The sequence below is a fragment of the Alosa sapidissima genome, chromosome 13, assembly GCF_018492685.1.
Source record: "Alosa sapidissima isolate fAloSap1 chromosome 13, fAloSap1.pri, whole genome shotgun sequence".
NCBI lineage: Eukaryota > Metazoa > Chordata > Actinopteri > Clupeiformes > Clupeidae > Alosa > Alosa sapidissima.
The window spans coordinates 20,578,673-20,605,528 of NC_055969.1; the positions used below are offsets into that span (position 1 = coordinate 20,578,673).

At 45.6% G+C, this 26,856-nt stretch overlaps 1 protein-coding gene across 5 annotated transcripts in view; it reads right to left on the reverse strand.

The window, feature by feature from the left end:
* Window positions 1-26,856, reverse strand: part of ogdhb (oxoglutarate dehydrogenase b) — a 41,292-nt gene that overhangs the window by 11,140 nt on the left and 3,296 nt on the right. For 3 of the 5 annotated variants that reach the window (XM_042058728.1, XM_042058730.1, XM_042058729.1), the window contains exons 3-14: window positions 20,976-21,164; window positions 18,766-18,868; window positions 6,695-6,810; window positions 6,150-6,304; window positions 5,392-5,538; window positions 4,150-4,240; window positions 2,806-2,985; window positions 2,395-2,523; window positions 1,982-2,161; window positions 1,237-1,389; window positions 860-962; window positions 573-701 (exon numbers count right to left, since the gene is read on the reverse strand). In XM_042058728.1, the coding sequence (XP_041914662.1) occupies window positions 573-701; window positions 860-962; window positions 1,237-1,389; window positions 1,982-2,161; window positions 2,395-2,523; window positions 2,806-2,985; window positions 4,150-4,240; window positions 5,392-5,538; window positions 6,150-6,304; window positions 6,695-6,810; window positions 18,766-18,868; window positions 20,976-21,164 (1,675 nt within the window). Of the gene's footprint in view, window positions 1-572; window positions 702-859; window positions 963-1,236; window positions 1,390-1,981; window positions 2,162-2,394; window positions 2,524-2,805; window positions 2,986-4,149; window positions 4,241-5,391; window positions 5,539-6,149; window positions 6,305-6,694; window positions 6,811-18,765; window positions 18,869-19,254; window positions 19,349-20,975; window positions 21,165-26,856 lie in introns of those variants that run through there. The other 2 variants (XM_042058731.1, XM_042058732.1) reach the window with 2 other exon arrangements.

Sequence of the window (26,856 nt, forward strand, 5' to 3'; positions counted from 1 at the left end):
TACCCCATCCTCTCCTAGCACTACAAAAAACTGGACATGCTTAATCTAGCACTTACCACAACCTTCCTCCTTACCCGACTCCCTCTTCTCCATCCCCTTACCCAACTTCGCTTGAGCGGTCATTCTGTTCTCTGCGAGTGGTACTTATTGCTACACTAACATGTTCTAGTCACACTGTACCTTGATTGTTCCCTTCTTTGTACGTGACTTTAGAATAAAAGCGTCAGCTAATGACTAAACGTAAATCTCCACAGATAAGGTATATCTTTATGTTGTTCATGTATCTTCATCTTGTGTGAGTCAGTGTGATTGTTTATCTTTTTATAGACTGTATATTTCTGTATTCAAGCATTACTCAGTGTTAGTCATCTTCATGTTTGCATAGAAGAGTGACTACTGTATTCTGGCCCAAATATGTGTGTGTGTGTTCATTGCAGCTACAAATAACCTATGTGAGTGTCGGTGCATACCTGCGTGACTGTGCCATGTGTGTGTGCGCTAGTGTGTATGTGCTCTGTGTGTGTTTGTGTGTGTGTGTGTGTGTGTGTGTGTGTTTTTGCCGTTCGCCTCACCTCCGTGGATGGTGAAGTCCTCCACGGGCACAGAGGAGGCGACCTTGCCGATGTGGTTGAGCTCCTCCTCGGACAGACCAGTAGAGGGGCAGCTCATGCTCTTAGGCTGGCCGTCCAGGGTAAAGAAATCTACACACACACAATCAAAATTTCACTGTCAACAAATCAGTCAGTCACAACACGCTTACTCAAACTTTCACATTCAGAAAACAAACATTCAGAAACCCATACCTACAAGACAATCAACCCCCTTTGTAATTTAGACCAACACACACACACACACTCACCAGGCCATGGTGAGTCCAGCCAGTGCTTGATGTGGAGGATCTTCTCGTCTTTGGAGCGTGCGTGGGCCTCCTCACAGATCTTATCATACTTGGCGATCTCCTCCTGCACACAGGAAGTCAGCATGTCAGCCGTTTCAGGTGTGGAGGACACACATTTTACTTTATTTGACTCTTTGATAAGTACTGAAACACACATTTGCCCACACACAGGCACGTTCACACACACACACACACACACACATAACTGACCTCGTATTCCTGCCGGGTGACCACTTTACTTTATTTGACTGACTCTCTTTGATAAGCACCGAAACACACATTTTCACACACACACACACACCACTCCCCAAACACACACACACACACACACCACTGACCTCGTACTCCTGCCGGGTGACCACTCCCTCGGCGATGAGCTTCTCGGCGTATTTCTGCAGCACTGGCTTCTGCTTCTTGATCTGCTTGTACATCAGGGGCTGGGTGAACATGGGCTCGTCCATCTCATTGTGCCCGTTACGCCGGTACGACACCTGACAGGACACACACACACACACACACACACACACACACACACACACACACACACAAATCAGAAATTAATTTACATAAAGGCTTGATGCCAGCCTAATTAATAGCCTTTGTACAAGCCAATGGTGAGTAGTTGTACATCTCGGCACAGGAGAACCAAGAGATGTTGATGTGGAGTGTATTTTGTTCCTGTGTGACAGAGAGAGTTGTCCACAACGGAGGCTGCCATGCAAGGCGCCCACCTGCTCATCGGGAGCATTGGGGTTAAGTGTCTTGCTCAAGGACACTTTGAACAGGGTCAGAAGGAGTTGGGCTCGAAACGGCAACCTTCTAGTTGCTAGGACAACTCCTTTACCTCCTGAGCCATTGCCGCCCCTACAATTATTACTTACTTATTAATTACTCATGAGATACCAACACAATCATCACCTCTAATTGAGCACAACAAAACTTTCAAACTAGCCTATCTAGTCTTGAGCTACTTCTGATTGGTGGACCCAGGCTAGCAGCACCTGATGTGAGCTATTTGACGATTTCTAATGCCTCTTTTGATTGACTGACTGATTCTAGCAGCGCGGCTCCTGATTGGCTCACCAGGTCGACGACCACGTCCTTGTGGAAGGTGGCTCTCCATTCTGCGGCGACGTTGCACACGTACATGACGGCCTCTGGGTCGTCCGCGTTCACGTGGAAGATGGGTGCGTTCACCACCCGTGCCACGTCCGTCGGGTAGGGTGACGAACGGGCCATACGCGGGTCAGTCGTGAAGCCGATCTGGAATCACACACACACAGAACATTCACATCTCATGGATTTTCAGAGCTCAGCTAAGATGGTGTACAGGCAATATAACTAGTTTATGAATATATGAGGCAGCAGGTATGCCTGGAGAATGGGAACAGAGTACAGTGTGAGTGCGCGTGTGTGTGTGTGCACGCATGTGTGTGTGAGTGTGTGTGTGTGCACGCATGTGTGCGTGTGTGTGTGTGTGTGTGTGTCTGTCTTACCTGGTTGTTGACAACCACGTGGATGGTGCCGTGTGTGGTGTATGATGGAAGGTCACCCAGATTGAAGGTCTCGTAGACGATGCCCTGACCAGCGAACGCTGCATCTCCGTGAAGCAGGATGGACATCACCTGTACAGATGCACACAAAGGCACAGGTCAAGGCCAAACATTAGGTGCGTGTGATTGTTCAGTATGACTGGGAGTAACAGGTGTGTATGTGTGACTGTCCAGTATATGTGTGTGTGGTAACTGGTAAGAGTATTGAGAGCCTGTGAGTGTTTGCAGAGTGCTGAGATTGTGTGTGTGTGTGTGTTTTTGTGTGTGGTTTTTGTGTGTGTGTGTGTGTGTGGTTTTTGTGTGTGTGTGTGTGTGTGTGTGTGTGTGTGTGTGTGAGAGAGTGTGTGTGTGTACCCGGTTGCCCTCGGTGTCTCCACAGTAGAACTGCTCGGCCTTGGTCTTGCCCTGCACCACAGGGTCCACGGCCTCCAGATGGGACGGGTTGGCCATGAGCGAGAGCGTGATGTTGCGGTCAGTGACGCGGTTGATGCGCCGGTGGAACATGCCCAGGTGGTACTTCACATCCCCAGAGCCCTGGACAGAACAAAGGGCATCGAGAGGTCAGCGCGTCTGTCACCAATGTGTCGGTCTGAGGTGCTCGCTACTGAATATAGGTTCACATAAGCCATTTTTGGGCTAAACAGATCTAAGAAAACAGTTCGTTCGCAAGAGCCCAAGATCATATTCCCAAAACGCCTAAGATTATATCCCCAAATGCCTTGTTTTGTCCATACTGGAGATGTATTCAGTTTACTGGCATAGAGGGGTATGTAAAGCTGAAAATATTTCATTAATCGATGAATTCTTGCAGCCCTCCATCTTTGGATGATACCATCTGCCAAACAGCAGACAGATGACCTCCAGGACGGCACCAGTCCCGTCTTTATCTTAATTTATCTGTCTGTTGCTTTCATCCAAAGTGACTCACGGATGTCAATTAATAGCAAGGCCAGACTTCATAGTGCTCAAGGGCACAGTGGTGACAGCTGGGAATTGAACCCACACCGTTTCAGGCTACCTCATGCAACTGCATCGCACACCTGTAACACATTTGTCAGAATCAGCTCCAGCCGATCACAGATGAAGACTAATTTAACACTACTGCCAGTGTCCCTTGATTAGCAAACACGCCTGAGATGTATAAATCCACTATTTTGCTCTAAGCAGCCAGGAATCTCCACAACAACAGTGCCAATATAAGATTGAGTGCTGGACCTGGATGTTTAGCAGCAGTAAACTATTGGTTTAGGGTGTAAGCACACATTGTTTAAAGAGTGGCTTACAGAACCACTGAGGGACTTTCTCTGAGGGTGTGATAGTTCCTCAAGCAGGACTGTTGTGAGGACTATCTGTCTGGCCTACTGCTGCTCTGCCAAGATAAGGAATGGGAGGGGAAGATAGGGGAGGGGAGGAGGGGAGAAAAGGGGAGAAGAGAAGAGAGGAGACGAGAGGAGAAATGGGGAGAGAAGAGAGGAGACGAGAGGAGAAATGGGGAGAGGAGGAGAGAGGAGAAAGGGGGAGAAGAGAAGAGAGGAGAGGAAAAAAAGGGGGGAGAAAAAGAGGAGAGAAAAGATAAGGGAGAGGAGAAAAGGGGAGAAAATGAGAAGAGAAAGGGGGAGAAGAGAGGAGAGGAGAGGAGAAAAGGGAAGAGGAGAAAGGGAGAGAAGAAGAGAGGAGAAAAGGGGAGGAGGCATATACCTCATCTGCGGCCTCCAGCTTGGAGTCAAACTGGCAGAAGATCTGCTCCAGCTCCTTCCTGATCACGTTGGCCAGCACATTCAGACGGCCCCTACAAGTCACAGAGACACACAGATTTTTCCACACACACACACGGAAACATGCACAAACATGCGTGCGCACACACACACACACACAAACTTTATAGGCTAGCTTTCACACACACACTTTACGTTTGTCTTTGTCACATAACATGGTGTGTTAAAGTTTCTACACACACACAGCAAGTGTGTGCTGTGCTGTGCAGTAGTTATGTGCTGTATCGCTGTGCTGTGCTGTGCAGTAGTTATGTGCTGTATCGCTGTGCTGAGCTGTAGTTATGTGCTGTATCGCTGTGCTGAGCTGTAGTTATGTGCTGTATCACTGTGCTGTGCTGTGCAGTAGTTATGTGCTGTATCGCTGTGCTGAGCTGTAGTTATGTGCTGTATCACTGTGCTGTGCTGTGCAGTAGTTATGTGCTGTATCGCTGTGCTGAGCTGTAGTTATGTGCTGTATCGCTGTGCTGTGCAGTAGTTATGTGCTGTATCGCTGTGCTGTGCTGAGCAGTAGTTATGTGCTGTATCGCTGTGCTGAGATGTAGTTATGTGCTGTATCGCTGTGCTGTGCTGTGCAGTAGTTATGTGCTGTATCGCTGTGCTGTGCTGTGCAGTAGTTATGTGCTGTATCGCTGTGCTGAGCTGTAGTTATGTGCTGTATCGCTGTGCTGAGCTGTAGTTATGTGCTGTATCGCTGTGCTGTGCTGTGCAGTAGTTATGTGCTGTATCGCTGTGCTGTGCTGTGCAGTAGTTATGTGCTGTATCGCTGTGCTGTGCTGAGCTGTAGTTATGTGCTGTATCGCTGTGCTGTGCAGTAGTTATGTGCTGTATCGCTGTGCTGTGCTGTATCGCTGTGCTGTGCTGTATCGCTGTGCTGTGCTGTATCGCTGTGCTGTGCTGTATCGCTGTGCTGTGCTGTATCGCTGTGCTGTGCTGTATCGCTGTGCTGTGCTGTATCGCTGTGCTGAGCTGTATCGCTGTGCTGAGCTGTATCGCTGTGCTGAGCTGTATCGCTGTGCTGTATCGCTGTGTTGAGCTGTAGTTATGTGCAGTAGTTATGTGCTGTATCGCTTATGCTGTGCAGTAGTTATGTGCTGTGCTGTGCAGTAGTTGTGTGCTGTATCGCTGCGCTGATCTGTGCAGCTGTGTGCTGGGACGTTGTGGACACCTGTGGGGCATGCCCATGATGACACTCTCCACGCCGTTCTCACTGGACTTGTCGATGATGGTCTTAAGAGCGGGGATGAGTGACTCGGAGCCCTCCAGACCGAAACGCTTCTCAGATGACCACTTCCTCTGCAGGAACTCCTCAAACCTGTACCACAACACACACTCACATATAAGCATGACAACACAGCACAACATGTGTGTGTGTGTTTATGTATGTGTGCAAAGGTGTGAGTGCCACATGTACACATAACTTCCCTGATGCACTTATGTAGCGTATGCAAGTCTGGATTGATGTCCAGGATGTGGACACTTGAAGCAACACATATTCTTATACCTTAAAATAACAGCTTCAAACTCATTCTGGTGCTTCAACAACTTATAAATAGTCTATGTGCACGAAAGGCTCTTCCTGTACACTTATTTCCGGTGAAACGTTAACTATGTTGTAATGGCATCTTCTGTTGTATTCTGCTCCTAACATCTTCACTCCGACACTGAATATCTTGTTTGCCCAATAATAACAATTTTAACACACGCTTAGATCCTTCTTCACATGAGTCTGTGTGTGTTAAACAGACCCAACACGTCGGCATGCCTGTGAACACTCCTGAGTGAACAGTGCTTATGTGTGAAGCATGGTGTCCTGTCTATGCCTGCATAACTGTATGGTGTGTGTGTGTATGTATGTATGTATGTATGTATGTATGTATTTATGAACTATGTGTGTGTGCGTGCGTGCGTGCGCCTGGTTCGTACCTGGTGGAGCGGACCATGCGGGCCAGCAGCGTCCTCTTCTCCTCCAGGCTGAACTGCATGACTCCGGGCTTCTCAAACTTCTGCCGGATCCACTGGCACTGATCCAGGTCGTTGATGAACATGAACTCCACGCCGATGTGCTGACAGTATGCCATCTGCAGCAGGCAGGGGGCAGCAGTGAGCAACGTGCACAGGCGTGCAGCCATAGGCAACACGTGAGGGGTGTGTGTGTGTGTGTGATACATTTATTGTGTTTGCACACATGCAGGGGAACTGAAGCATGTTAATGTTTAACCAGTGAGATCCAGGAGCTTCTATATGGGATTGCGTAAGCACATGTTCATTTGAGCATGCTGTGTGTGCGCATGTGAGTGTGTGTGCACCTGCACAAAATTTGTGTGTGTGTGTGTGTGTAACATACATACTGAATGTGTATTTTATCAGGTTCTAAATGGTGCTCCAGATTTTTGTTCCAGAAGGTTTTTGTATGCGTGTTTGTATACATGTATGTGTGTGTGAGTGTGTGAGTGTGTGTCTGTCTGTACCTCCAGGCGACGGATAATCTCCCTGAGGGGTAGAGCGCTCTCGCTGCCCCCGATGAAAGTAGTGGTGGGCAGCCGGAACACCTTGTCCAGATCCGACTCATCCAGACCGTAGAACCCTGACAGAACACACACCCAGACACCGGACGGAGGGGGAGGGGGGCAAGGGGAGGTCAGGAGATTGGACAGGGCGCCCCATTCCAACACCCCAACATCAAATACACAGTGGGCCAACGAAGACAGTCACACAAGGAGAAACATAACGTTAGTCAGGAATCACAAACACACCGACACACACACAGACACACAGACAGACACAACAATCTGTCAATCATAATTTCCATGTCATTAATCAAACAACCTGATTTGGGGTTTTGAGATGATGACAGTGGCACAGATTTCAGAAGCAGGTGATCACACTGAGAAACCGACAAACAGATAGCACACAAAGCTGAAAAGTGGAAGGGGGGGGGGGGGGGGGGGGGGGGGCTTGAAGGCAACACTACAGAGAGACCGAGTGATAAGAACAGACAGAGCTTGGAGCTTGGCAGAGAGGAGAGGCTGAAGCTCCAGAGTGGGGGGGGTGGGGGGGGTGGGGTGTGGGTGGGGAGAGCGAAGGGGGGTGTGTGGGGGGTGAGAAGGCGTGATGGCGAGAGCCGTGTAGGATCAGGAAAGCATGATGATGACAGCCACACAAGGTGGAACAGGTGTGAGCAGCCACACAACATGCGGAAAGCGTGAAACTGCACATCACACCAGGAACACACCACACCACATCAAGATACACACACACACACACACACACACCAGACACAGCACTCCAGGGGAGATACACACACACAGGTCTGACACCCTGAGATGGTCAAGCTCCTGCTGGCTCTGGTAATGACCGTCAGTCAGTGTTCTGCGCTCTCGCTTCAAGAGCTTGCAATCACAGCATGGCATGAGAGTTGGTCAATCACAGCATGAGATGGCACGGGAGATGGCCAATCACAGCTCGGGATGGCACGGGAGAGGGCCAATGCTTGAGCAGCAAAGGAACGGCTTCCACTTCAACACTCCCAGGCCTTTACACATTCACCTTTCAGAAGAATCCATGCTTACAGCTATGGGACTCTTTCCCTACATTGGCAGCAGCTTCCAGCAGGTGTGTGTGTGTGTGGGCGTATATATGCAAGTCTGTGAGGTTCGTAGCCTCTAGCTGTAGCGGCGCATGTAAAGTGTGTTTACAGAGCAAATGTGTGCAGCTCCAGTGGGTATTGCTCACTCTCCTTTCTCTCTCTCTCTCTCTCTCTCTCTCTCTCTCTCTCTCTCTCTCTCTCTCTCTCTCTCTCTCTGTGTGTGTGTGTGTTTTGTGTGTGTGTGTGTGTATTCTGTCATTAACCTCCGCAGGGGTAACCTCTGTGTTTACCGATACAGCACAGATGTGTACACCCCCACTGATCACTGTTGTGTACGTGTGTGTGTGTGTGTGTGTGTGTGTGTGTGTGTGTGTGTGTGTGTGTCTAATGCCAGAGCTGGCACACACTGCTCTCTCACAGTGGATGTCACCCATTTCCCTGAAAAGTTCAACCTCCGCCACGCTACACACACGCACGCACGCACACACACGCACACACACGCACACACACGGACACACCCACCAACACGTGAGCTGGACAAAATGTACTAGCAGGAAGAGATCCCACACCATAGGCCCTGCCTGACAGAGCAGGTTTAACCCCGCGTGCGCCATGGAACACAGGACTTCCTATGCTCTGGGAACTCTGTATAGGTCTTGATGTATGTCAGTTAATGGCCACCTTACACCAAACAACTCTGACAAGATTCAGGAAAGATTCTTGAAAGAGTCTTTTGAGTAAAGCTTGAATGGGGGGGCATTAGCTAAAAGACTACAATCTTTAAAAAATCTATCCAAAATTTTGTCAAAGTTGTTTGGTGTAAGGTGGCCATAAGATGTTAAGAGAAATTAAACGAGCTGACTTGCAACATCTGAAATGTAATGCAACGTAGGAAGGCTTTTTGCACACCTCTTTCGTCGGGCAGGTGCGTTGGATATAAGCAAAGATTGCAGATCAGGAGCTTAGAAAGAATCCCGCACACTGACCATTTCGCAAGCAATTATTTATTTAATAAAAAATATTTAAAAAATTTTTTTACCTGATGACTGTCTAAGACCGAAACGTATTTTCTAAAATACATAATTGCTTGCAAAATGGTCAGTGTGCGCGATCCTTTCTAAGCTCAACATCTGGAATGCAAACATGCCCTGACTGGCATCATGACCCACGAAAAACATTCTGTCCCTCTTCATTTCCCATGAGTACCGTCTTAAAGGTGAACCGCTGTCATTAGGATGGGCTGATACTACAAGCTTAGTTTCACACAGGAACTCATCAAAAGCCCCAATAGGAGTAATTTGTGTGTATGTAAGTGCGTGTGTGCGTGCGCATGTGTTTGTGTGTATGTGTTTGCACATATAAGCTTTACATGACATGAGTAAGGAAAATGTTATGTAAAGACTCGCCTACGCATGCTGTGAGTAGAGCTTCTGTCCAGAACAGGCTATACTTCCTGATAAGGCGCCTAAATAAACCCACATATTCTCGCTCTCGCACACACACACGGGCTTCTCAGCAGAACACACACGTATGAAATCTTTAGTGACTCATACGCTCACAACCCTAGAGGGCCGATGTTTCTATATGTAAAGATTCCTCGAGGAGGATAGAGGGCTTGCTGTAGCCTGAGACCGAGACACTAGCTGGTAGCAGGCAGTGACATACGTGATATGGCCTTGGCCTTGAGAAGTGCACCACACACACACACGGCAGGATTGACTTACATTACATAAGCACCTTTCCTGGCAGGGGACAGATTTATAGCGTGCGACTGTGTGTGTGTGTGTGTGTGTGTGTGCGCGTGTGTGATTAATTTAATGTCCCAAAACAAACCCAGCTGGGGTTCCGTCACGTCATTGGATCTGAGTGGGCACAATGTGCCAACAGGCACTAGAGCGAAGCCTGCTGACTTACATAAGCTCTTATCAGCTGTGTGTGTGTGTGTGTGTGTGTGTGTGTGTGTGTGTGTGTGTGTGTGTGTGCGCATGCGCGCGCGTGTGTGTGTTTTAATAACCTTCCAAGATCAGCGTAACCTTGCTCTGCCATAAAGACAGATTCCAAGATCTAAAACTAATTAACCTCTCATTAAGTAGAGACATTCGATATCAGCAAAGATTACACAACCAATAAACAATCAAAACTGAAAAGTGAACGTGCCAAAGAAAGGGGGGGGGGGGGCTCTGAGCGAGAGCAAAAGAATGTGTGGAAGTGGTAGCACTGCCCTGAGAGAGCCGCCTGCAGGGTCCAATGACAGGCAGGGTCAAAGTTCAAAGTCCTGCCTAGGGCGAGGACGTATCTGTGAGTGACAGGGGCAGACTGACCGTGCTCAACTCAGTGTTCCACAGCAGGGTTGGGACCAATCACAGCTGCTGCAGCCATGGCACGGAGCCTACCGGAGGTCATCGTCCACCGGAAGCCTAAGATGTTAAAGCGACCGAGAGAGTGCCCTTCCACGGGCCCAGGGACACAAGTGTTTCAGACCAACATGGTGAGCGGTGGAGAGAGTCACTAACAGTTCACAGAGAGTCTCGGCCAAATACTGTGATGGGACTAAAGACTGGTGTAAACATGGCTATTGCCGTGCCTGGAGCGAGATCAAAGCACTGGCAGTGTGGACACACACACACACACACACACACACACACACACACACGATTTGGCATCAACCAATTCATAAGGCATTAACATTATTCAACATCCTCTATCTGATTTCTGATCTACAGTCTGGGTCTATGCTGTGGGAGGGGACCTGACTCCAGATCAGTTTAATCTAAGCTGGGAGAGAGGAGAAGGCGCTACTGGGGATTCTCCAGGACTGGATGGAGGAAGACGGCTAACTAGCTGACTAGCTAAAAGTCTCCATACCTCCAGTGGTGAGCTCGATGAGGCGGCCGTTAAAGAGCCTGAGGTCTGAGGTGTGCACAGAAACATTTTTAACAGTCAGTGCATTGGCATCACATAACTCACTGGAGTATTCCATATTCATCCAAACACACACACACACGTTTACGCAGTATCACACATATCAATAACATCTTCATAGCCAGACAGACACACACAAATGCGCACAGACACTTCTATCTAGTCTAGCGCCTTGGCACTCTGCTGCAGTGCTTCAACTAGCCAGGGGAGAAGGGCTGAGGACAGCTTGGGTGGGGATGGGAGCAGGGGTGTGTGTGTGTGTGTGTGTGTATGTATATGTATGTGTGTGTATGTATGTGTATGAGTGTGTGTATGTATGTATGTGTATGAGTGTGTGTGTGTGTGTGTGTGTGTGTGTATGTATGTGTATGTGTATGAGTGTGTGTGTGTGGGAGCAGGGATGTGTGTGTGTGTGTGTCAGAGTATATACAGAAATTCTTAAGTTGAATTTAATACCTTTTTTAATACCTTCACAATATTGTTTAATACCAACACGACTTTGAGCTGCAACTAGCGGCAACCTTTCGTGACTAATTATAAAGTAACAGATTACGGTCATTTTTGTTACTTAACTTTCTGAGTAAGAAAGTGTAGCAATGCTTACAATTCAAATCAAGTATCTTATTACAGTTACTGGATACTTTGTTCCTTTTTTGCTTCAATAAAAACACTGGCCGATACACAATTATTTGTTATTTAATCCTAACCCAAGATAAAAAATTTATTTCATTGTTATGTGTAGGAAGAGCACACACCACTTCTCCAGCACTACACTCTTTCACTATCATTCTCTCTCAATCAAGACAAAATGACAAATAAAAATAAGAAAAGGTATACTGGACTTTCTTCTAAAAAGGCCCGCGACCATACGCAGTACACACACACACACCCTTGCTGTCTCATATAATTTGCCAGTCAAGGTATCACATTCAAAAATAGGCTCACATTTTACAAAAATACTAATTATTAATTGGGTGCTGCTGGAGAATATGGGCCCCATGTGATAAAATACTTTTGGGCCTGCATGCTCCCTGTGACGAAAATTTAAAAAAATAACCCCTTAAATGGTGACTTCTGGGGAATTTTGTGGAAACTAATTGACAAATTGACTTAAAATATATTATATTATAATATATTGATAGCATATTACTATACAGCCTATACAAACCTACACAGGTTCTTATATTCCACTAATTTTAAGCAAGTCTATTGGGACTTTGATCTCATCACATACTACATCAAGGGAGTAACCCTATAGCTCCTGAGCAAGCTTTGAATAATGTAAAGGTAACACCTGTTAAACTAACCTTAACATGACATTTACTGAGGGTAGAAAATGTTAAGGGCCCCATCATGACATTCTAAAGTGCATCGTCACTCGTCAAAAGTCTATTCGAATTTAGTAGGATGTCCAGTTCACATTGGGAGGGGTTTCATTATCAAAAGTGGAGCGCATGGCGTAACAAGGTGTTCCTAGGTCTTTTAACCCATTCGCGTTGGATGCTGCATGACGCAACATTGACCCTCCCGCTGGATGCTGCGTAGCGCAACATTGACCCTCCCGCTGGATGCTGCGTAGCGCAGCATGCTTTTTATTTAATGTTTCTAGGTGCTACAGAGGCTTAGATATTACATTTTGGTAGACGTTGACAATTTTTAGTATGTTTTCAGAAAACCCTCAGGAAATAAGGTTATTTAGTCTAGAATGCCATAGGATTCTATAGGCGTTTTTAGCAGGCATTTTAGGAGTAAATGGGTTAATCAGTCATATGGGTGTGTTTGGGGCGTAACATCAATTTTAAATCAATGAGAATGACATCTGTCATTCCCTTTAACGGCGCAACGCGCGATATGTCTAATAAATGCATCGGTATTTTGGCATTCAACGGCGCATTTGAAGGAGGCTGCTTGCGAGACTGTATGGAATTGTCATTCTTAAACCATTTGCACTCGTCTATTATTTGAACTCATTGGCAAAGTGAAACTAACTTCACCAAGGTGTCAGTCAACGAAGACGGTTATATGCAGTTACTTTCACTATTGACTGACAATGGGTTACCATCGAAAACATAGGCTGGAAAAAGCAACACTTACCCTAATATTGCTCAAATGACTGAATAAAACAACATTTATCCTGCAGAGGAGTTGCTTATATCTTGTGACAGTGCGTCTTCAGCTGTGCTCCACACGTGTCTCTCGCCTCTCCCCTAATCACTTTTAACCGTCATTACCAATTTGCAAATGATGGTGAATAACTACTCATCATGAGATGTACAGTATTTCGTAATATCTTTATTCTAATTATGTTTCCCATTGTAATCGTGCAATTTGTAATACTTTGCATGGACATAATGATGTCCATGCAAATGTCCAATATGATGTCCAATATGACTGTTGACATGCACTCTTAAAATAGCATATGAACAACTCGCCATTGACTTCTGACGAGGTTTAGGTGGTGTATGATAGCGATTTTTAGACAACGCGTTAGGCCCCTCCCTAGGTTGTTAATTGCCACACCCCTGGGCGCAATGCTTAAAAAATAAACGTGCAAAATACCAAATTAAACTTTCCTCGGGTGAATAACGAACTTAACGCCATGCACTGGAGCCCAAAATACAGCCCGTAATCTTATAGCCTAAACAAAGCAACACTGTCAGACCTCTATTCTGTAGTCAAGGCAGGGGTAGCTCATTGCAAATAACCCCTTATAACATGTGCATATGTTTACATGTTATATTCTTGGTTTTTTCCCCCTTTCATTTAATTATATATTTGCTTGAATGAAAAGGCCTTCTGCCTTTATGGGGACTTTTCATTTGAAAATGGGTTATTGTGATACTGCATGTAGGCTAGGCCTAGTTTAGGCTATGTCTGCTGCTCTTAGCCTAAGCCAGTCTTTGAATCTCGAGTCCTCTAACCAAACGTCCGAAAAAATAAAATTTCCCAGGACATCGTCAATAGTAGCGAACTTTTGGCAACAAGTTTAGGCAGTAAGCCAGCCGTATATCCAGTTTGAGCATAGAGTTTGAGGGGGCGCTAAAAGTTTTTACCGCGAACGCACACTGACATATCGCTCAGGTCCTACTCGCACATATAAATAATATAATATAAATAAATTCACGCGAATTTTAGGATGTGCACTTAACACAAATGGAAAACATCATAGTTAGTGGTTCGAAAATGTAATACCTCATCAGATGACGTTTATTACTTTTTAATACTTTTAAATGCCCTTAAATTTGGCTAATTTCATTTACTACCTTTTAATACTTTTTACAACCCCGCGGACACCCTGGTGTGTGTGTGTTTGTTTATGTATGTGTATGAGTGTGTGTGTGTTTGTGCGTGTGATGGGAGCAGGGATATGTGTGTGTGTGTGTGTGTTTATGTATGTGTACGAGTGTGTGTGTGTATTTGTGCGTGTGATGGGAGCAGGGATGTGTGTGTGTGTTTATATATGTGTGTGTATGTATGTGTATGAGTGTGGTGGTGGGGGGCCGGGGGGTTGGGGGGGTAGTTGATCGTGGCATCAGGTGGTGGAGATGGATAAGGGGAAGCCCTGACCACAGTGTCACTGGGACAATGCCTCCTCAGGGACTGACAGATATGTGAGGCACAGAGGTCTGATACCAAGATTAATGCGAGAGAACACAATAACACAACACCACCACCACCACTCTGTCACTACCCACCTCCACATCCCAGGAACCCCTTATGAGAGGCCAATGAACACCACCGAGGAGAGAGAGCACTGAGGTCTGAGCAATGATTGACCTGCCTACCGGTATATTTGTGTGTATGTGTGTGTGTAGCAGGTTTGACATTCCCCTGTGTACTCAATAAGCCACACAGAGAAGTTCCAGAACGCTCGCTGACTGCTATAAGGGCCTCTATCAAGCTTTGTGTGCAGGTTTGACCGTGCATGTTCAGGATGAATTAACCAAACAAACAAAACAAAACAGGTGTCCATCAAATGCCTGTATAGAATGGTTTATCTACAGCTCTGAAGCCTCAGCATAGTAAGCAAGACAGTGTGTTTATCTATCTAATCTCCGGTCGTGCAAAAAACCTCAGAACCCTCACGCATGTGTTCTTAATGCTGTAGGTTATTTGACAGCAGATTATGATCAGAGTGCCTGATTCAGAAACACAGGATCAATGCCTCCTTCTGTCTCTTGTTGCTCGTTTTTGCTCACCAGTCTGACAGACTAGGCTGTTTTTTTTAGTGTATGTGCGTGTGTCTGTCTGTCTGTGTGTGTGTGTGTGTGTGTGTGTGTGTGTGTGTCAGAGAGATGGAGACATACATATTAAGTAGGATGATGAGTTAACAGGACCTACAAAACAAGACTGTGCTTCATTGAATTAACTGAACAAGAGGCCTCTGTCGAAGTCAGTGGTCTCAAACTCCCAGCCTGCAAGACAGCTTCTTGGGCCCTTGGTTGATTTACATTTGTGAAGAGATTCGAGCCATATATCAATTTTGAGTTTTGTTGGCTGTGGGTCAACTACGTTGTAGTGGTCTCGTAATCAAATGTCTTTCTGAAGAAAACGCAAATATTCACCAGACACTTTGGCAGTTTAAAAAAAAATGTAGACAATTACGACTCATTCTTCATCATTCAATAATGAGCCAGAAACCTGTCCCGACAACCTGCGCAAGGACAAAAAAAAAAAAACCCTAAAGCGCCAGTAACAGCAATCATGCAAATGGGGGGTCTATGAGAGGGAGAGAAAAGCAGCACAGCTTCAGAGACACGTCTTTCAGGAGAACCAAGAGCCAGACAAGACAGTGATGTGGCCATGAAGCTAGTGAAGCTAAGCAATATGAAAAGGAATTTAAAGAGGAACCGTTTCTGAATGACTGAAAGTGACCTTATGATGCAGTGTGCTAACATTGTATGCCCAGAAAAGGCATGTTATTTAGAAAGTAAATGGCAGTCACAAATACAATGGCAGAACGTAAAGAGATATGCACAGGTGTTCCCTATAACAAGAGCAGGGCTCTACAGTGCGCCCATTTCACTCGCACATGCGAGTAAAAATGATGGCGTGCGAGTGCAAAAAGATATTTAGGCGCACTGGTGCGAATGACTTCTAACCATGTCAATGTTTGTCTACAAAATACACTGCAACATCGAGAAACATGTGCAAACCATAGAATGACGTCGCGAATTCAGCATAAAAACTACACCTCCCATCAGCAATTTATCGGTGTGACTCGCTAGTAGTCGCTTCTATCAAATCCAAGAGCGCGCAGAAAAAGCGGAAAGTTAGACTAGCCAGCCAAGATGCAAAGATTGAAAAAATTAGTTCTTCTGTCCACCGAATTCATCGGAAATAGGAGTAACAGGATGAGATTCTGAGAATGCAGTGAGAGAAGAAAAGGTAACCTAACATGCCTTTTATCCCAGTTGACGTATTGGCTGCAATATGCAAAATATAGCTGTAGCGAACAGGCACAAAAGTAGCCTCCCGTAATACGCTTCCACACATGCTTGTTTGTTTACACCGAATACAAGCTGAAGTGCAAAACAAAAGTAGGCCTAACGTTTGTCTACTGCCCCCATCAATGCAGATATTTAAAAAAAAAAAAAAAAAAAGGATAAAAAAATATATATATATCCTTGATAGCCTATGTTGGGTTTTGTGGAAGAGAAAATAGACTGTTTTAGTAGTAGTATTAGGCAATATGCAGTCAGATAGGTCACCATGGGCATATTTGGATTAGCTACAGATGGATTCACAAATAAATAAATTAGCCTACATTTGACAGTATACTTAATATACAGGCTAAATGCAAATATGTCAATGTATTATATTATTTTACATTAACAAAATGTAGGAAAATGGAACAGACTGAAAATAAAGTAGGCATTGATCTTTAAAATCCTGTTTCCTGTAGCCTAAATGTTGTCAGTCATTCTTAATATTCGCAATTGGTGCACTGGCACATTTAACTGTTAGCTGCAGTGTAATGTTAGATTATGTGTAAGTTAAGTACAGAAGTGACTGTGCGCCCAAATTTTTGTCTGTGCTCCTAAGTTTTTTAACTTGGGCGCACAAGTGCTCCTGGAAAAAAATGTTAGTGTAGAGCCCTGAAGAGTTGCTAATATCAATTCACTTGATATCACAGACATAGGCTGTTAAAGAGAATACGCAACTAGCTATTTATCAGCGGTTTAAAATGACCGTTTTGAGATGTTGCCCTATTACACTGCCCCATGCACTGTGGCCCACAGGTCATTTCAGTTTGACCCCCTCTTCTGAGTGATCTCATACACAGAGTCTCCACACAGTGTCAATCCAGGCCCTGTACTGTACATGCTGTGAAAAACATGTCAGGAAAACCCCTACTAGTGTTACGCAACAGTGGTCTAACTGCTGGAGGAAGTGAACATGTGCTTTGGAAGAGCCATTCATGTCTCTTTTTCAGCCGACTACTCCAGCGTAACTCTGGGTAACAGTCTCTGTGAATATCGTGAATAAAGCTATAGTCTCACACCAGTCGTCTTGGGAGTAATTTTGACCACATAAATGGCGACGAGGATGGGATTATTTATCTCTGAGGCATAGTGATGAGGACCAACGGCGCAGGACCTCAACAAAGTTCAGCTTACAGCTCCACCTCCTAGACTCTACATATTCACCATCACTACTGGTCACTAGTGATGGGCAAATGAAGCTTTGATGGACCACTGAACCACAGCAGTGTGAAGCTAGTGACACTAATGAAAAAAATCCAATATGGTCACCACATGTAGATTTTAACATAAAAGTCCTTACCCAAACCAGTAGATGTAACTGAAAATACTGGTTTACTTAAGGACTTTTATGTTGAAAATGTATATGTGGCAGCCATCTTTTTTTTTCTGCTACTGTCGCTAGCTTCACACGGCAGTGGTTCAGTGGTTCACCAAAGCTTCATTTGCCCATCACTACTGTTCACCCATTCCATTACACGCTGTGCAATTATGATTGGCTCGACTGGCTAAATCTATGAGTTGAGCTAATTAAGAGCGCTATTGACGAACTCAGTGATGCGTGTAGAGCAGGGAAGGATGAGGAGTCCAGGACTGGGACCCTGGAGATGCCATCAGCCACCTGAGCTCTTCAGATAGATGACAGAGATGCTGCTGCTGCACGTTGGTACACGAGGGGATCAGAAGCCATCAATAGAACAAACAACAACAACAACAACAACAACAACAACAACAACAACAACAACAACAACAACAGCCACCACCCAGCGCAGACCAAAGCACAGGGACACAGCGCTGAGATCGCTGGAAAAGAGCACCATGGCTACACGCACCAGACAAAAGAGACAGAAGTTAGCCAATTGCAGGGCACAAAGGCTTCCTGAAATGGCTGAACGGACCAATGATGAAAGAAAGAGCCGGAAAAGAGGAGGGGCCTCCCAAGAAAACCCATGTGACTGCATGCAGTGCCATCTGAGCCAGGGGTATGGGTAGACAAGTATGGGGGCGCTAACAAACACACACACACACACACACACTCTAACACAGATATTATCTACCAGTACTACGTGGCGTGATGCGACAGTGTAGTGAAAGGCTAGTGAAACTAATGGCCGTGACGGAGCATGCAGACAACATAAAACTCTATGCCATCAACATGGCATCAGGTTACATCTCAACTGATCACGATCAACTACAGTTGATGGCGCATCGGTTGAGTGCAGGTGCACAGAGCACAAATGGAGATAGATGGGGTTTTTTTACAATGGGTAAATACCAACAGCCTGAACCCCCCCCCCCAGCTCAGCGCCTTCCCCTCAACCAGCAGAAAAGGTCCTTGTGTGTTTAACTAGACGTGGAAGCAAAACCAACTACCAAGCCAACAGAAAACAGTATTTACCCATTGCAAAAACAGACTGGAAAAGCTCAACAAGATGCAGCCACACCTCATGCAGACAAGGAATGACAGATGATGAGGACAATGAGGGGGCGTGTGTGCCACACCCTGTGCCAACCCCGGCAGAACTGAATGGGTTGGCCAGAACCTCACCAAGCTTGTCCGACGACGTTATTATATCGGTGGGGACGCATGAATCGAGATCGGCGTCCATAATCCCGAGGGGGTCCAACTGGGCAACGTGATGCCCACGAATCTGCAAGGGGGAGGAGGCGGGGGGGTAGTAACAGAGGAAGAGGAGGGAAATAAAGGAGAAAGGAGAGGGAGGAGCGGAAGAAGGAGGAAGATGAAGGAGAGAGGAGAGGAAGATGAAGGAGAGAGGAGAGGAAGTAAAGGAGGGATGAGAAGAAGAAGAGGGAGAGATGGCAGAGAAGATACGGGGAAAGGGGGAAGACGAAGGGGTGGAGACAAGAGACAGGACACAACCACAGAGAAAATAAAGAACAGACAGACAGACAGGACGGAGAGGTGAAGAGAGGAGAAGCAGACAGGGAGGGGGAGAAGCAACATTAACACACACTGCAGCATTACTAATCACACACACACACACAGATACACACAGCTCCAGGGAGCGACTCTCACCGACTTCCTTTAAGCCGGCAGAAACTGCGGCATCGTCAAAATTTACACAACTGATTCCCAAAGGATCAAGCTGGGCTATGGAATGTCCCCTCACCTGCAAACAAGGCAACGGCTCAAACTCTCAAACACATCACATGCAAACACAACTCTACTGTACATCTACTGATCTCTACCTTCTTTCTCTACACTCCGCAGATACACTCGTGGCACTTACCCAGCACTCCTGCATGTGCATCATGTGTATGAAGGTTCACCGGTACATTCATATCTAATTAGATCTATACCAAGCACTATATCAACTGTATCTTTAGTCCTTCACTGCATAAACTGCTTATCTAACCAATGTTTGGTTAAACTAATCTAATGTTTTATTAAAGAGACTTGCCTCCCTCTTTTCTCATAAGATCATTTTGACTTAATTTCATCAAGAGTCTTACAGGGAAGCTACACAAGGCACGTAACTGAAGCGCTCCGTTCACGATGCGTCTGTTGCAACAATTAGCTTCCACTATAATCAATGGAAGTAGCTACACCAGATGTGATAGTGGCGCGTACTTTCAAAAAAATGTTCTAAAATGACGTCTTCTAAAATGTTTTTACACGTCGGGAACAGAAGGCTTCAGTTACGCTCCTGGTGTAGCTTCCCTGTTAGACTTATTTTAAGAGGTCTTATAGAGACAAATTTGCTTAATGCACATTTGGCAGCTGCCTGTGTCTTGTGTTAAACTAACAATAACGGTGTATGCAAGTGCATAGGTCATGTGCTGAGTGACACAAATGTGTGACTGGGAGGAAAAAGAGGATGTGAGAGCAAAACACAGAAAAATTATTTTATATATAGACAATATATATATATATATATATATATATATAGAGAGAGAGAGAGAGAGAGAGAGACAGAGAGACAGAGAGACAGAGAGACAGAGACTGTGTGTTTGTGTATGTGAGAATGTAGATGGACGTAAGACACAGACATAGAACAAAGACTAGGCATTGTAGCGAGAGAGAGAGGAGAGAAGAGAGAGATGTGGTGTGCGTATGTATGTGTGTGTGTGTGTATGTATATGTGTGTGTGTGTGTATGCACAACATGGCGGCAGGACCAAATGCTACCACGCCACTCTTACACACACGCCCCAGTAGTGACTTCTGGCGAAAATGCAAAGAAGCAAAAGTTGCAGCATTAGTAGGAAAGTGATTTTTATGTGGACTGCAACTCTGTGTGTGTGTGTGTGTGTGTGTATGTGTGTGTGTGTGTGTGTGTGTGTGTGTGTGTATGTGTATGTGTGTGTGTGTGTGAGAGAGAGATAACAAAGGGTGCAGAAATGCAAAGTGAACGAGCACAAAGGACTGAAAGAGAAAGAGTGTAAAGGTGACCGAGTTGCGTTCTGTGTGACAGGTAGGCACATGAACAGAGAAACAAAAAGAACAATGAGACAAAGACAGAGGGTGTCAGCGTGTGTGTATGTGTACCTCACAGTGTGTGTATGTGTATATGTGTGTGTGTGTGTGTGTGTGTGTGTGTGTGTGTGTGTGTGTGTGCGTAATGTACCTGTTTGGGTCTGATGAGGGACTGGGCAGCTAGATGTGTGTGTGTGGTGTACCTGATAAACCCTGATGAGGGACTAGACATGTAGGCTGTATGTCAGTGTGCGAGTATGTGTTGAGGGATTGGACGGCCAGGTGTGTGTGTGTGTGTGTGTGTGTGTGTGTGTGTTGTACCTGGTAAGCCCTGATGAGGGACTGGACGGCGAGGTGATCCTCCACCAGTTTCTCCACGTTGGGCTGGGCGCCCACCAGGGCCTGGGCCTGGGAGAGACCCGACAGACTCACGCCCAGCGGGGGAGGACTCTGGTACGCCGTGCCCGGGGGGGCACCTGCATTAGCGTTACGGAAAAATATATCCCAAGACTGGAGAGAGAGAGAGAGAGAGAGAGAGAGAGAGGGAGGAAGTAGGATTGTTAATTGTATTCTGCATGTAAACATTGCTTTTACTTGTTTCTTCTTTGACAGTGCAAAAATAAAGCAATAAGCAATAAAGCATATTTGAATTCAGCCGACAAAAAAAAAAAAAGGCCTGTAACGTAACTAGGGGTGGGACAAAATATTGAAATATTGTATCAGACATTGTGATACCTCATTGGCACGCCAGTGCCAAATATCAATATTTCTATTAAATATGCAGGTCCTCTAATAAAATGGAACCAATTCGATCAAACCGGTAAACTTGCAGTGAAGGAAAAACAGTCAGGGAGAAAATGTTGTGCAGTGCAAAAGCGCTGTTGCACTTTGTACTAATACTAATGAGAAGTATTATTAGATTTACTTCTTCAGTTACAGATACTGAGATGAATCGTAGTTGATTTTAGTGTTTCCCACAGAATTGGATTCAATTTGTGGCGGTAGCTGACTTGGACAACGGGGGGTGGGATTAAGATCGTCTTGGTAGTGTATAGGTCTAATTGAGTGTCTGTCACTTTAAGACGTTCGTGAGGGAACCCTTGCAATTGTAACACAGTTAAAAGGCTGCTGATGTGTGGATGCAATTCATAACGTTTTCTACATAGTTAAAATAAAGGTTCGTACTTCTCCTTGGGACAAGCACTTTTGAATTTTGGAAAACACTTTTCCATTTACATCAGGATTTTGCAAATAAAATGAGCCCTTCAACGAAATTGAAAAGTAGCTGTAAGTAGGCTAAGCATGCTAAATTCGACATCCAAACAGTATTCTAACGTTAGCTTTGAGATAAGTTATGCAATCAAGCAGAAGCCTAACTTAATTTAGTCTCCTCAATGTAGCCTACTATGTTGTGATAAGACCTTAGCAGAGTTAACTTCAATGCAGCAGTTTTGAACAAATTTGCGCAGCATGGTCACGATGCTAAGCAGATTTAATAGCAATTTAGCCAGACATCTTCTATGCAATGCTTCTATGTGGCAACAACAATCCTTCAACAATCGTGAACATTTTGTTAAATGCACATGCAGAGGAGGGGCAGCAGGCTACGAGAGAGAGCGGGGCGGGGCAAGGAAAGGCTGTGTGCGTAAAAAGCGCGGCTCAATGCAAGGATTTTCTCTCATATTTAATTTAAATTAAATTAAACATAGAATATTAATGTGTGGCGGCCGGTTTTTATTTCGTGGCGCCCCGCCACAGATTAGTCAATGTATGGGAAACACTGGATTTTCTATCAATGTATTGAGTATTGCAGAATCGCTGTAACATGATATTATTGTTATCGCGACCCAAGCATCCTGACAGTATCGAGTCATGAGTTACTCTGTGATTCCCATCCCTAAGCATAATGGAGAAAGACTGCAATATACAATGTACTGCAATGAAACTCATTTATCTCATTTCCTGTTTATTTTCTGCAGATCGACACTATTGATTTGGCCCCAGTAGTAAACAACTCTGCCACCGCTGGAAAGCTGCCAACTCCCACCACCCAACACTGTGCCAACTGGGCGTAAATGGATGTCCCACCAGGCCTGAGGTTCCCCTTTAGCCAAATATCAGTCACCATTGTGAGGGGTTGGCGTACCTTTCTGCTGCGTCACCCAAACACCCTGAATCTGAACTTATCGTCATGACAGAAGAGGAATGTGTGCTTTTTTTTTGTGCAAATATACACACACACACACACACACACACACACACACACACACGGCCTGCCTACACACACACACACACTTCTGCCAAGCCCCAGGATGTGGGGATGTATTCCGCAACCTCCCTGATTTGACGTGACCGCTCACAGGGTTTCATAAGCTTGGTGTTCCCTTATGCAACTAGGGACAAACTTTTGGATCGAGCATCTGCTGTCCCAGTTAACTGACCTCAAAACACACATAGCAAACGACTGTTAGGGATGACAGGCCAAGATAGACGGACGGACGGACGGACGGACGGACACACACACACACACACACACAGATCTCACTAAGATGCTGGCCTAGTTCTGGGGAGAACTGACGACACACACACTGAGCTCCTGACTCAGACATTCACACACAGGCCTGACTCCCAACACACACACACACACACTCTAAAGCTGCCTCTGGTCCCGAGGTCACCCTGCGTGGCTCCTGGGTCATCACCTGACCACATGACAGAGCAGTGGCAGCCAGTGACCTGACAGAGATGAGCTAACAGGCTTTCCAGCTTTAAGAGGCTCAAGGAGCTCAGGGTGTTAAATTTGTGAAGGCAGAGAGAGAGAAAGTCAAAGAGAGAGAGAGAGAGAGACGAAGAGAGGGTAAGAGAGAGAAAAGAGGGTAAGAGAGAGATGAAGAAAGGGTAAGAGAGAGAGAGTGTGGTGGATGGAGAGAGATAAAGACATGTTTCTCAATGAGATGAAGAGTGTGAGACAGAGTGATGGGGAGAGAAACACAGAGATCAAGATAGAGACCTGTTTCTCAATGACATGAAGAGTGTGAGACAGAGTGATGGGGAGAGAAACACAGAGATCAAGATAGAGACCTGTTTCTCAATGACATGAAGAGTGTGAGACAGAGTGATGGGGAGAGAAACACAGAGATCAAGATAGAGACCTGTTTCTCAATGACATGAAGAGAGTGAGACAGAACGATAGAGAGAGCGAGAGAGAGACCAGTGTTTCTCGATAACATGAAGAAAGTAAGAAACAGAGCAATGGAGAGAGAGAGGGTGGAAAAAGAAACGAAAAGGAGAAAGAGAAAAGACCGTGTGAAGGACAGACTGAGAATGAAAATAAGGATGACAAACAAAAGCTGTCTGTCTGTCGAAGAGAGTGTCAAGAAGACAAAAGACTAGATAGGAAACAAAGGATACTGTATTTTCCAGACAGACGGGTCAACTGAGGGGCGATTTAGCATCAGCAGCGCTGCATCTTCCTCATCTGAGCACTGCTCTCGTGAGGCAGAAGGAATGCAACAATGTGCACTGTGGCTGCTGTTCATTTGTATGAGGTAATCAGACAATGTGACAGGATATATTGCTACATACTGTACACATCATACTAGGGCTGTCACTTTTGTGAAAAAATCCTGTTCGATTTTTGAGACATAAGTGTTCATGTTTATGTTTATGTCTAAGGACATTTCCATTTTCAACGCCAAATATAGGCCCATCCACAAACAACTGCATTAGGACGAACGTAAAGAGGGCGCTTGCAGACGCAAGCCAGCAATATTTCTGATGATTTATTGGCGTGAAGTTTTGTGCACAATGACAAACAGAAGTGCAACATTCTCGAAAACCAGTAAGCCGAGTGGACTGCCATTACATCAGTGACATGACTGCAGGCTTCAACGTAGCTGTGTCTGTGTTTACGATTAGAAATGTCAAACAAATTTCGCCTACGTAGAACTCGATTGCACAGTGCGTAGCCTACCGCTTTGTTCTTCTCCATAGTTTGATATACCAAAAATCTGAAGTACTTCCACATCGAACTCCTCAAGTTATTAGGGCCTATCACTCGTCTCTCTACATGTCGCACAGGTTGATCGCGTTGTCCTCCATTTTTTGGCAAAACACGAGCAGCACAGCAGCTGATTAAAACAGCTGTTCCCGGTGCGTAAAATTGGTGGGAATTTTCTTTTTAGCTTTCGCAATGCTTACTGCACTTCGGAATTCTTTTATATTCTTGTTTGTGAATTTTGTTACATCTATCTTTTTTTTTTTCTCGTTTAAAATTAATAGTGTAAATATTTGGTTAAAATCGATTCCCTATTTTAGTTTTCGAAACTTGTGTTGTTTGGTCCAATCGATTGTGCAATCGATTTTCGAACGTAAAGTGACAGCCCTACATCATACCCCACCCTCCTGCAAGCTCAACCCTGGAACCACACCTATTTTAACCATCCGGAGGATTTACAGCATTTGTGAGTCACTCACACCCTTGCAATGTCTGCTTGAGAGGTTCATACCTGAACACTCGACTCCATTTGAAATCCATTCCTAATCGCACAGAAATTTTTCCAGAGGTCTTGCGTGAAAACAGCGTCCATCTGCTTTCTACCACCTCTAGAACTCTTCCAGACTCTTAAACCCTCATTTCCTGACCTACAGCGAGACCCTCATATACACCTTCAATACCTCCCGCCTGGATTGTTGCAATGGCATCCCGTTTGGGCCGTCCCAGTGAAGCCCTGGCCAGATTCCAATACGCGCAAAACTCCGTGCAAGACTGCTCATCCACACAAAGTCCTGGCAGCACATCGCCCCAACCCTCACGCACCTCCACTGGCACCAAGGTCAGGTCCCGAATCTCAGACAAAATCCTCCTCACGTACAAACCCCTCAAATGGCATTGCCCCCACACACATCCAGCACCTCTCCAGCCCTACACTCCGTCCCAGAAGCTGCAGTTCAGGACAAGGGTCATCTCCATCCCCCACCCTAGACTGCAGACTTTCGGGGACAAAACCTTCAGAGTCTCTTCCCCTACCCATTTGGAACGCTCTCCCACCACACCAAAGCGAGCACCATGCTCCTCCATGCACAAGACGTGCGTCATTGACGTGCAGAGTATATGTTGAGAGGCACACAACACCCCCGCATGCCACGTTGATGACGCAATTCTCGTCACGCGCCATGTGTGTGGGACACAGACGCAGGGCTATATTCGGGCCCTAACCCTAACCCCTCCTGCGGTATCTTTAAAGCGTAACTCACGCCAAAATGGAACTTAGGGTCTTTTTGTGACAATACGGTCAATCTTAAAAGTGGCGCTTCGGGCTCAATTATGCTTTTAAACTAAAGTTTGACTCGGGTACATTCACAAAATGACCCTAGGTTGCTTTTTGGTGAGAGGTACGCGTTAAGGACCTCTTAAAAATACACCTGTTCTCCAAGGACTATGTTCTGTAATAGTTTTCTTTCTCGTATGTAAAGCGACAGATGCATTGTACATATGTTATCATCACTACTATTAGCCTATTATCTGCACTAACTTAGGTCAACCACATTCATAACATCTACACACACTCACATGAAATAGATCTGTCTGGCAATGTGCACACACATGCACAGACTTGCACCCCCTTTTCTGTGTGCGCACACATACAAACTCTCTATGTGTGTAATGTACACTCAGACACAAACAGTATCTAAATACACGGTTTACGTTGGAGTGGGCCGAGAGGCTTGATTTCTGTGGCAGCTGATTGGGTGAACCAACAGGAGACGAGCCAATGCATGGGGGCTGGTTTGGAGTTAGGGTTACAACCCGTGGCCACACACACACACACACACACGAGACACGATCACCTAATATATGCAGGTACACAGGACATCTCATGGCCGAGCGCACGTGGAGATTCTAAAACAGAAGTGTACATGGAAAGGGCTGGTGTGTGTGTGAGTGAGTGAGAGAGAGAGAGTGTGAGTGAGTGAGTGAGTGAGTGAGAGAGAGAGAGTCAAAGTGAGGACATTAGTATTTACACTCCACGGAATAGGCCTATATTTCACCACTCTGTCTATGAAAAGGTCATGTCTGTGATCAGGTTCTCTCTGTAGTAGCAGCACAGGATGAGGAACCAACAGGATGCAGATGGCATAAAAAGTTCTCTGTTCTGATCCCACCAAACAACACCGGGAAATATCAGTCCCTTAGGGCGAT